Raw genomic sequence first — 11,221 nt, 5'->3', positions numbered from 1 at the left:
ACTAGCTAAGTCTAGTGAAAAATTGAATAGAAAAACACAATGTAAGAACTAGTGTGTGACTTAAAAATGTTCCACATTAGTGAGCCACACCAACTAGTAAATGTTTATATAAAGGTGGGTGACCTCCAAGGATGTGCCCTTATAATGGATCAAATTGTAAAAGAGATAATTGTTGCTATTGTATTAATTTGAACAATCAATTCAACTCCCAATGTATAAACTAAGGAGAAATAACAACCATTTTGCAAGTAAAATAACAATAGAAAGAAAAACTTGAAGAAAGAGTACAAGGAATAAGAGAGAACTAGAGAATCAGAGAGAGAAGAAGAGTTTCATCACATATTTTCAATCCTTATTTCCTTGGCTTTTCTCATATTTATAAGGGTCCATATTCCTATTTTCCATAATGCCCCTTCTAACTCTAAGACTCATTACAGTACCCACTTTTACGAACGGGTGGGCTGACTTAATCCTTAAGTTACTCGTTTTTTGTTACGAACTCTGCCTATAAAATGAGAGCTCGCCCCACTCATTCTTTACACCGAAATTCACAATTGATGATTCATGTGCTTCTCCTCTCTTCTCCCTCCTTCGACTTGTGTTGACGAGTCTTTCTTCTGCTTCTACTCCTTTTTGTCCCTTCGGTTTCGATTAGAGATGTCAAAACGGGCCGACCCGTATGGACCGGCCCGTTTAGCCCGAATAAATATAGGGCTTGGGCCTAAAATATTGAGCCCGAATTTTAATAGGGCTTTTTAGCCCGGCCCTTAAAAGCCCGGTACCCGTTAGGGCTAGCCCGAATAGGCCGCGGGTAGCCCGCATAATAAAAAAAATCTATAAATTATATATATTTTTCAAATAATTATTTACTTAGTTGATTATCAAAGTAAAAAACAAAAGTGAAAATTCAATGAATTAACACAAATATAAATGTAATATAAAATTATATTTATTCATTTTGTTATTTATAGTTTTAAAGATCGAATATATAAATATCTATAACAATAACATATCTAATTTATTTAAAATCATTTTCCTCGTCGTTTTAGTTTACGACGTTTGTACGAAAATGATTACAATTTACTTTTGTGCTAGACATTATTTAAACATATTAAAAATATTATTTATAAAAAAATTATAGCAGTGTTTTATAGTACTTTTTTAAAATAAAAAAATATATATAATTTTTAATACGGGCCGGCCCGTGTAGGGCCGGGCTCGGGTAGTATATTTCAAGCCTGTTTTGTCAACCGGGCTTTTTGGCCCGGCCCGCTAAAGCCCGAAGCCCGCTAGGGCCGGGCCGCCCGTTTTGACAGCTCTAGTTTCGATAAGAGTGGTCTACATACCATATTGAGTAGTTTTAATCGAACAATTAAGCTATACTATGCATACTATGCAATACATAATTGATCAGTGAACCGGCGTGGTTGTTAGTCTACATTACACAAACTTGGGTAGTGCTGCGAGACGTACATCTTAAAGAGAGCGGCCTGATCGTGACTCAACTCGTTAATCTCTTCGACAATAGTTTCAGATTTTTAAATATGAAAATAACAATAGCCGATGTTGAGGCTCAATATAAGTTTTATTGAATGATAAACCCTCCGACTCGATGATATATGTATGACCTCTGATCCTATTATCCTAATGAGTTCGAAATTTAACCAAAAAAAATTGTTATAGAAAAAATTATCTCTCTCAATATTATAGGACTCGATGGGCCCAACCCCAACCAAAGTATCTGGAAATTAATATCAACGGTCAAAATTTCAAAAGTTTTGTATTTCCATAACCGTTTGGCTCTCCTCATATTCTTTCTGAATCTCATTCTAATACTTACGAGGAAGACAGACAGAGTTGTAAAACTTTACAGTTTACACAATCAATCAAATCATGAAGTGCTTTCTACTTTGTTTTTCTTCTTCCAAACGTCAAAACCACTTTTCTTCTAAACCTGCTTATGTTACCATTCAACCCACACACCATGAAACCGACCTTGAAGAATCCATCCATTGGATATCACAATCTAAGTATGTTGTTCATTTTTTCACTTCCTTATTCATTCTTTCATATTTCATTAATTATCATTTTATTTATTTAATTTCAGAATAGAAAATGAACAAGAGAAATCTCAATGTGTAAACAATACTACTGGTGATATTGAAACAAAGGAAAAAACATTGAAGGAAGAGAAAATAACAACACCTCAATGTTGTATAATTGATAACCATGTAGAAGAAGAAGAAGAGTGTTCAGATTCACTTTTTTCTGTTTCCATTACTTGTGGAAAACCAGTTTCAATAGAAGAAAATGAAGTTAACAGTAATCATGCAAAAGATGAATCAAAGAGTGAAGAGCAACCAAATGAAGCCAAAGATTTGGATGAAAAAACAAGACCGATGAATCAATCTAACCTTGATCTTTATAATGAGAAGACAGGGGAAAAAGAAGAAAGGTACTCAGAATCCTCTTTGTTTTCTCTATCAACTGATTATAATAATAATTGTAGAAAAAGAATTTCATTTTCTTCGAGTGAAGGAAACAATGATGATGATGCTTGCTCCTCAGTGTTGAATCCAATTGAGAATTTTAGCAGTCAAGGGAAGATAGCCATGAAAGTGGCCAAAGCAACAGTGTTGCATTCTGGAAAGAAAGATAAAGAAAACATGAATTGGAATCAAGCAGAGACTAGTTTGAAGGTGTTATCATCAATTTCTAGTTGGTTGGTTAAATCAGAAAATGATACACCAAAAAATGTATGTAGTAATGGTGAGGATAGGCAAATTTTAGGAGCATTGAAAGTTGAAGAGATGAAGAAGTATAGTTCTCCTCCTCCTAATAATGTGTCAATCAAATCTTCTACAAGTCTTCTTAGTCCTGAAGAAACACCTATCATTGGTAATCATTCAGAGCAGACAAGGTCTTCCAAATCCAACAAACATGGAAAGGTTGGTGAACTCAATTTTGTTACTTCCTCCATTTTACAATCCTAGTTAACTATTGGTATTAGAATATAATAATGACTTTGAAGTGATGCACACAGTATTCATGAATGAGGGTGAGCAAACTTCAACAACAATAATAAAGACCAGACTGAACCTGCATTTGAAGCCTATATGTGGTAGACAGGCACAATTTTTTTGATTCAATTGTATTATAATTTGATGCATAGATGATTCAAATAAATAATGAGTATATGTAAAAATGCCTTTTGCTTTAGTACGATAATGAAAGCTATGTCTCCATTTGTTCTATTTTTTGTTTGCAATGATAATTCACCGCTGAAGCAAAATGCAACCCACCAGCATCACTCACTAGTAGGTATGTAAATCAATTCCTTAATTATTTCCCTAAAAAAAGTTTAATGTATGTATCCAAGTTTCTGATAATTTTATAACTCAACCAAACTCCATTTTTAAGAAAACAAATGTCATAAAATAACACTGACGTAATAGTTTTCCTGTATTAAGTAAATTACAGTTATTATTAATTGTATTTATATAAAACAAAGGCAAGCCCTCTTGCCCAGTTTATCGCTTTCAAGTAGGTGCCGTCTCAAACATAGCTGCAGATTTTCGCTGACATTTCGGTTCAATTGGCAACGAATGCGGGGTTCTGTTGTAGCACAGGCCGGAGCAGCTGTGAGTAGTGGGACATTGCAAAATTGCACTAAACCAGCAGTAGGACAGATAAAATGTAACAGTGATGCGACGATCTTTTAAGAACAAGGTTGTATCAAAGTGGGGTTGTGTTTGAGAGGATCCAATGGTGAGTTTATTCGAGCCAAGATGACGTGGATACAAGGATTACCACCACCTTATGAGGCGTAAACTTGGAACTTAAGGGAAGCAATAATTTGGGTTCACAAATTAGGAATTCACGAGTGTCGATTGAACTTGATATTAATGGTGATCGTAATTCCCACTCTAAATTTGGTGCTATTTTGCTTGTAGAGATTCTTTGCAATTATACCCAAACTTTAGAATAAGTCAGAAACAAGCAAAATCCGTTGTTCATTTGCTAGCCATGGAGTCTCTCTTATAAGTTAGTTACCAAGTTTTTTACCATACCACATCTTGTGTTGAAAATTTTGAATGAAATAAGTTAAGTTAGTTTATCACTTAGTTGGATAGTCGATATTAACTTTTTGATTAACAATTGAAGTTATTTAGTTTATCCAAATTAGAGAAGTCAAATATAGATTACCGTTTTAGATAACATATACATTGGCTCAAAAAATTCATGACTCCATTATGATTCTTAACATAGCACTCAAATGGCTCACGCTGTTGAAGGGGGAAATTTTTTAATCGCGCAATATTTCATACAAAACATACATAAATACATTTGACATGTATAATTAGTGTTTTTTTTTGTCTATCATGAGAAGAATATTATGGAAAGTCTATAGGTGTGTCAGGACCATTCAACAATCAGGCATACTTATGCAAAGCTCAATCGACCAAAAAGTACATTAGGAAATTCAGAGTTGTTGATAGTTTACCCCATCTAAAAGGAGTTTTAAGAGGACATGGTGCAAGCAAATCTAATTAAGTGAATCCAACAGAGCTCATCACCAACATCCACTCCGAAAAGTAACAAGGGCAAAACTTGGCAAAATAAAACGTTCCAAACCTTTACTTATGATCATTCAATAAATAAAGACCCACTTTCCATGCAAATTCATTCGGATATCTGGGCTGAGCAACAACTCTTCAGTTTAATATCACAACAAACTCTAACATTAGAACTTGCTGATACAATCTCCAGCCTAATTTGCCTCATCTCCTTTACCATCAGCAACTTGCATGTCATCAAGCGGAGTTATGCTATTATCAGGTTGGTTTGAAGCTTCCATAATCTCATCTGGATTCCCAACATCTTGACCCTCCTCATTTCCCTCATTACTTTTTATTTCCACCGCAGCACTCATATCTACTGTAGTCTCACTATTTTCAATATAACTTTCAACGTTTTTGTCTTCTAGAACATTTGAATGCCCATCCTCTGCAACAGGTGCATCTGGCAATGTAACACCAGTACTGTCTGTCATTTGTGCTTCACTAGAATCCACATCCATGTCGATTTTGGAGCTAGAAGTAGCCTGATCTTGCATGGTAGCTATTTGCTGGTCCGCTGAGAGGGGCACCGCTTCACTATTTTCTGTACCCTGCACATTAATTTCATCAGCTGTGGCTTCAGTACTCTCAAGTACATGATTCTTAGCTTCAGTTTCTTCTTGCTGTTGTGCTTGTACCTCTTCTATTGCATGATTCTTGGCTTCGATTTCTTCCTTTTGCTGTGCTTGTACCTCTTCTTGTGCATGATTCTTGGCTTCAATTTCTTCCTTCTGTTGTGCTTGTACCCTGAAGTGCTCCATTACATTTTGGGTCCTTTCCAGCTCTGTCGTAAGATCCCCATACCTCTTCTGTAAAATTTTCTCAAGTTCCTTTTGCTTCTGAACTTCAGACCAAAGATTGTTTATCCTATGTGATGCTGCTGACTGCTCCTGCTTTTTTAAAGCTTGAAAACACTCAAATTCTGTTGCAGCCACGTCCATCTGCTTGAAAGTGGCCTCGATTTGTGGCCAAAGACCTTTTTTTGATCTCATCTGAAAATTCAATAGCCGAAGTTTAATATTCAGTCTCGATTACGGAAAAGCAATCAAATAATTATAAAGATAAGAAACAATATTTAATTTTTCAATCTGCTAAACCCATAGAAAAGGGTAACTTCATAGAATAAACCCATATAATCAAGAAAGAAGACAGAGATACAAAATAAATTTGAAGATCAAGCCTCCTTAAAAAGAAGTACTACTATTTGATAATACATACATGTGGCCACTTGCACTGTTGCAGATTTTAAGATGAGAGGGTTTGCTTAAACTTGAACAAATATTTCCTTTCTTAGTGTTACAAAGAACTGATAAAACCATTTCCTATGCCCTAACACTTTCATACTCCGTCATCACATTTCACAAAATACACCCCCTTTCTTTGTAGGATCATTGCATCATGTGAATCTCAGACAACCATCGTGAGAAATTGTAGATCTAATTTGATCATATGGTATATAGCTATCCAACATGTTATGCTAATTTTTGGGAGAAACAAAAGTTCCAGAGGCCTAATTTATTTTTTTTAAGCAGCAGAGGATTTTTATTTATATAAATATAATATGAAGGGTTCAAGGGCTGCCCCAACTCAAATACACACAAAATGCAGAGAGTCAAATCAGAATAGAAGAAACTAGATTACACCCACCAGCTTACACACTATAGAGACTACAACCTTAATAAACAATTGAGAGGATCCACCCACTATTATAAAGACCCCTTCCTCCTTTCGCCCTTGGTAGTAACCATTTCCATGAGTCCACCTTAATCTGCTCCACAAAAACTGGAGCCTCGACAACTGAGTTAGAAAAATACAATCATTCCTCGATCCAAGATAATCCATAGCACAATGCGCCAGATCAGCGTCAGTCCACTCCTTCTCTTAACTTCAGGAGTTAAAGAAACAAACACTAAAAATTGCTGAGACAATTCTCCCACAGCCTTAAGTAAACCCCATGACCACTACGACCTCAACTAAAAAATCAAGTCTGTTTTTTTTGGCAGGACATATTATTGTATAATTTTAACACTAGCCTGTGTTATACTGTACAACAATGGATACATTAAAAATTGATGTCTTTAACAAAAATAATCTTTATTAAAGAATATACTATAGATATATTACCCATATCCATGTAAGCTATAGCACTACGATGCCGCTATTTGACAACACTATTTCATGAGACTACACACCAAATTCTAATCAAGCTGATCCTCCATCCTTAAAACTTAAGCTATTGGATCAGATTAACACAAGACTACGCTTGCACCATACATTACATGAAGTCAACATATTATGTTAACTTTTTCTATCATCCATTATATGCCATGGGAATGCCAAACAAGGTCGAAAGAAACTACAATGTCAAACATCAATCTCAAAAAACAAAATGAACTGAAACCATACTTTCTGTGCATTTCTAAAATTACAAAGAAAATACATGTCACCGGTCACCCACGATAATGAAATGCAATTCCAACAGATCTCCATGATCTCCTACCCTACTGATTAGTTGAGGTCCAAAAATTATCAATTGCAACAGTTTTAAGTTAGGTGTATAGCATTTTATATTACAAAATCAACTTTGAAGAGCATTCAGACAACATTAACACTCTAGAATCTCAGTAAGATTGATGCAAACTAACTGCTCATGAAAGAAAATGAAAGCCGGTAACCAGCTGGCATGACAACTACAAAATGTGCCACCAACAATAATTGAAAAAAACACGGCAAGAAACAAAAATGTAGAAATTTGCATACAAGTTAGCAGTAGCATACCTCATACCCTTGCGTGAATGTTGTAACCTTCTTCTCAAGTCGAATCAACTTCTCCTTCCCGTCATCCAGCTTACTTCTCACATTCTCAAATTCATTCTGCAAAGCTGCTAGCTTCTCTGCATTTCCAGCAACACTTGATAGACCATAAGCGTTACGGGTATCAAAGTACATTAAATCATTAATGCAAGTTGTATGTGCTTCAACAAATTCCTCGAGGGAATCATTTTCATGCCCCATTGCCTCACGAAGATACTGGGCTTCATCTTTTATCAATTGATCAGCCTATTGAGAAAAACAGATAAATAAATAACATTCAACGCAGATATTATCATTCATCAACGTACAAGCTCATCTCCAATTATACCATAGTCATATTTAAGGAGTCAAATAATAATTAACAAGCAGTTTGGAAGTTTATATTACTATCATTTGGTGAATTAACATATGGGTCTTGTTAAAAAGTGCCCCCAGGGCACTCTTTAAGCATTCTAATTCAAGAAATTATCCACTAATAAGGTTAATTGTTTCATTTTCCAATGCATTAAATACAATAATTCTCATAAAAATTTACTATTTAAAGGTCTTAAAGAGTGCCCCAGGGGCACTCGTTAACATTTCCCTTAACATAAATAGGGAATAAATGTTGTAAAAGGTAATTGAAGAATCACTTGTGACAAAAATGAAAGTGGAAGGTGGAACTTGGGGAATCACGACTGAATCAGGAGGGGAATTATCTGAATTCACAAAAGAAGAAATGGAGAACAATTACGAGAAACTAAAACCAACTTCAACCTAATTAATCAAATGATTATAACTGGAAAAAAAAAAAAAAAAAAAACAAGGATGATACAATACATATTACATGCCACCACATTATGCAACTAGTTCAAAAAGGAGATGATACATAAATTAAAAAGATGTCCAAATTTTTTCTATTTAAATTTTACATAAGATTCCAGTGGTTTCGAAGGGGTGAAAAGGGGTTTCAGCATAAAATCGATAATGGCAAGTAATAATTGGACAAAGTACTAATAATTTCAAGGTCAAGATCATCAGAAAAAGCATGTGTATCATCTAAATGAAAAATCACATTGTGTACCAAAGGGTGAAAAGGTGAACAAGCTACTTAGTAGCAAATAAAGAAAAGCAAAGTAAAAGGCATAAAAACAAAATTAAAGGTGAGCAGAAAAATTAGTAAAAACATACAGATTTCATCTCGTCCTCCTGATAATCTTCTATGACAGGGATAGCAGGCCCATTTGCTGCTCGTTTGGATCCTTTCTTTCTCTCCTTATTTGCTATCTCTTCAAGCGGATACTTAGCATTGTCATGCTCAAGTAAGGCTAGAAGCTCCTTTCTTATCATCTCGTCGGCTTGCTCAATAGGGGTTGGTGGAACAAATGAACTTTTGTCTCCGTCAGCTCTTATCAAGGAGTTCCTAATAAGCTCCAGAGATGCTGGAGGAGGCCTAGGAAGTTCCCTTTGAAGGACTTTTGATCGTTTTCTAAGTAATGCCTGCTGCCGCGCCTCTTCTTCTGCCTTTTCTCTAGCCATTCTATCAGACATATCCTCTTCAATCTTCTCCTCGGGCTCTTCAACATCTTCTTGAATTGGTTGCATCACTATCTGGTACTCATTTTTAGGCTGTGGAAGGCTGCTTAAACCAGAGCGCAGACTTTTTTTCATATCAGCTTGTCTCCGTAGCTCGAGCTTAGCACTATCACGCATCTCCATATCTTCATTGATATGTAGCTCATCCCTGAGAGGAGTTCCCTTCGGAGTCATGCCAAAAGAAAAACCATCCCTTGCCGGTGTCATACCACTTCTGGGAGTAAGGCCTGCACTTCCCGGGGTTGCAGAGGGAGTCAGCAGCGGGTTTGGAGTGTGAATTTCCTTTTTCTTAGGAGTGACCCCAGAGAAATCTGAAGGATGCAACTCCGGGTTTTCTCCTCCTAAAAGTGGTGTCTGAGACTCCCTCAGCCTGGCCAAATTTTCAGCTTCCATCATGATAGCATCTCCTTTACTAGCTGGTGTTCTCTGAGGAGTTCTTAAAGGAGTCTTGGCTTGGTTGGGTGTCTGTGGATAATTAGGGAGAAGAGCACGGGTAGCACTGCTACCTTCGGTGAGTTCCTCGCTGCCCACAAGGTCACTGGCATAACCCAACTTGGCAATTTCATCCAATTCTTGATCGGAAATCTGAGGCGGTGGAAGCATCAGTTTTGATCTCTTTCTAACTGTTTCTGGGTCATTCAGCTTGTTGGCATGCAGAATAGCAGCTGGGGCATCTTGCCTCTCTGCAATTTTATTCCTTGCAACGTCTTGCTTTCTCAACTGTGCCTCAACATCAATCCTTCTTTTCCCCTCAAGTTCTTCAATAGTAGTAGGGAATGCAGGCTGCTCCACCTCCCTATCCTCATCAGCAACATCAAAATAACCCGGAGGAGGCCTCTTCTCAAACGGAATTTCTGCATTATAATCAATCCCTCTCCTTTTCCTCCTCCGCTGCCTTATATCAATCCCAGCAGCCTTCAGTTCTCTCTTTTTCTGTAAAGAAGCGAGCCTCCTTGCTTCCTCAAGCTGTTTCTCCCTAGCTTTCCTTTTTGCTTTTTTACCTTTCGTGTTAGCCAACCGAGCACGTGCTTCGGAAAGCATCTCCTTCTCGTCCTCATCCATATCAACAGGATCAGGTCGTGCAGGCTTCGATTCAGGATTCGGATCAATCTCCCCCGGACGCAATTTCCTAGGGTCATCACCAGGTTCATAGTTATCATCCTTAACACAAGCGGTGTCAAGGAGTTTCTCATACCGTTCAAGACACTGCGAAGGAGTACGACCAACAATGGGAGCAATGGTTCTCCACTGAGTAGGCATAAGCTTAGCAAGATGAAGTAGCTTCTCATCCTCTTCTCGAGTCCACTCAGTCTTCTTAATGGAAGGATCTAACCACTCATACCAACGAGCTTTACACTGTTTTGCAGATTTGCGAACAAGTAGGGACGAGATACGAGCCCACTGATTTTTACCATATTTCATAACAGCAGCTTTCAGGATTTCATCCTCGGTGTTTTTCCAAACACCTCCCTTAATCATAATCCTCATTTTGGCAACACTTTATTTGTATTCCTCTCACAAAACAGGTTGAACAGGAAAAACTCCGGTGGAGAAGACTCGTTTACTGCAACAGGAAGAAATATATAAACAGAAATCAATTATAATTGCTGAAAATCACGAAATTGGTAGAAAACACAAATTGAGAGAAGCGAGAAAATGATACCTGCGGTTTGGAGACGGTGGTGAATGCGTCAAAGAGCTGAAAAATTAACAAACATGATCCAATTAAGGGTTGGTTTGGAACAAGAAAAATGAATGGTATATAACTACCGCAACCAATCTGAAATTATCAACAATGACAATATGCAATTCCAAAAATCAAGTTCTGGGTCGGCCAAATTTAGGGTGAGCGGAAGAGAGGGAAGAGAAAACCCTAGAAAATCAATTGTAGTGGCTGAAAATCGCGTAATGTGCAGAAACAGGGAAATCAATGAATTATAAGAGGTTAAAATCGTAAAATACGTAGAAAACACAAATTGAGGGAAGCAAGGGATTGATACCTGCGGTTTGATGACAGCGGCGATAGATCTGAAGACGACGATGCGGCGGTGAATGAGAATGTGAGAGCGCGAGATAGAAAACTAGGGTTCTGATAAGAGAGTAAGGCCCTGTTTGGTTTGGTTTCACGGTGGAGAGTCCTATTTTTGTATTTTCATAAGAGTATTGTTGTTGACATATTTGGTTTAGCTGATAAACACGAGTAAATTACTCAA

The 11,221-nt window shown here is 37.0% G+C and overlaps 2 protein-coding genes across 4 annotated transcripts; one reads left to right on the top strand and one right to left on the bottom strand.

Moving 5' to 3' along the window:
- Positions 1-1,755: 1,755 nt before the first annotated feature.
- LOC25499708 (uncharacterized) lies at positions 1,756-3,254 on the top strand. 3 transcript variants are annotated; one of them, XM_013595107.3, is made up of 3 exons: positions 1,756-2,030; positions 2,108-2,948; positions 3,044-3,254. In XM_013595107.3, exons 1-3 carry the CDS (start codon positions 1,894-1,896, stop codon positions 3,050-3,052), a joined length of 987 nt encoding a protein of 328 aa, XP_013450561.1. In that variant the 5' UTR covers positions 1,756-1,893; the 3' UTR covers positions 3,053-3,254. The 3 variants fall into 3 exon arrangements, with proteins under 3 accessions (XP_013450561.1, XP_039683396.1, XP_024627208.1); XM_039827462.1 differs by having other exon boundaries at positions 2,108-3,003; positions 3,037-3,254; XM_024771440.2 differs by having other exon boundaries at positions 2,108-3,254.
- Positions 3,255-4,302: 1,048 nt separating this feature from the next.
- On the bottom strand, positions 4,303-11,157 carry LOC25499707 (cell division cycle 5-like protein). The gene is made up of 5 exons (XM_013595105.3): positions 11,009-11,157; positions 10,672-10,707; positions 8,604-10,572; positions 7,398-7,679; positions 4,303-5,611 (listed from the first exon to the last, which is right to left on the bottom strand). The coding sequence occupies exons 3-5, from the start codon at positions 10,494-10,496 to the stop codon at positions 4,772-4,774; spliced, it is 3,015 nt and encodes a 1,004-aa protein (XP_013450559.1). The 5' UTR covers positions 10,497-10,572; positions 10,672-10,707; positions 11,009-11,157; the 3' UTR covers positions 4,303-4,771.
- Between the last annotated feature and the right edge of the window lie 64 nt (positions 11,158-11,221).

This window comes from Medicago truncatula, chromosome 7 (assembly GCF_003473485.1).
Source record: "Medicago truncatula cultivar Jemalong A17 chromosome 7, MtrunA17r5.0-ANR, whole genome shotgun sequence".
NCBI lineage: Eukaryota > Viridiplantae > Streptophyta > Magnoliopsida > Fabales > Fabaceae > Medicago > Medicago truncatula.
The sequence above is the reverse complement of the archived record's forward strand: the minus strand, read 5'-3'. Positions and strand labels throughout refer to the sequence as shown.

What these genes read in the sequence shown, in the direction of transcription:
- LOC25499708 (XM_039827462.1), top strand. Translation starts at nt 1,894, where the DNA reads ATGAAGTGCTTTCTACTTTGTTTTTCTTCTTCCAAACGTCAAAACCAC. An exon ending in CATTGGATATCACAATCTAA is followed by an intron (nt 2,031 to 2,107) that starts GTATGTTGTTCA and finishes ATTTAATTTCAG; the next exon opens with AATAGAAAATGAACAAGAGA.
- LOC25499707 (XM_013595105.3), bottom strand. Translation starts at nt 10,496, where the DNA reads ATGAGGATTATGATTAAGGGAGGTGTTTGGAAAAACACCGAGGATGAA. An exon ending in AGGAGGACGAGATGAAATCT is followed by an intron (nt 7,680 to 8,603) that starts GTATGTTTTTAC and finishes TTTTCTCAATAG; the next exon opens with GCTGATCAATTGATAAAAGA. An exon ending in CATTCACGCAAGGGTATGAG is followed by an intron (nt 5,612 to 7,397) that starts GTATGCTACTGC and finishes TTGAATTTTCAG; the next exon opens with ATGAGATCAAAAAAAGGTCT.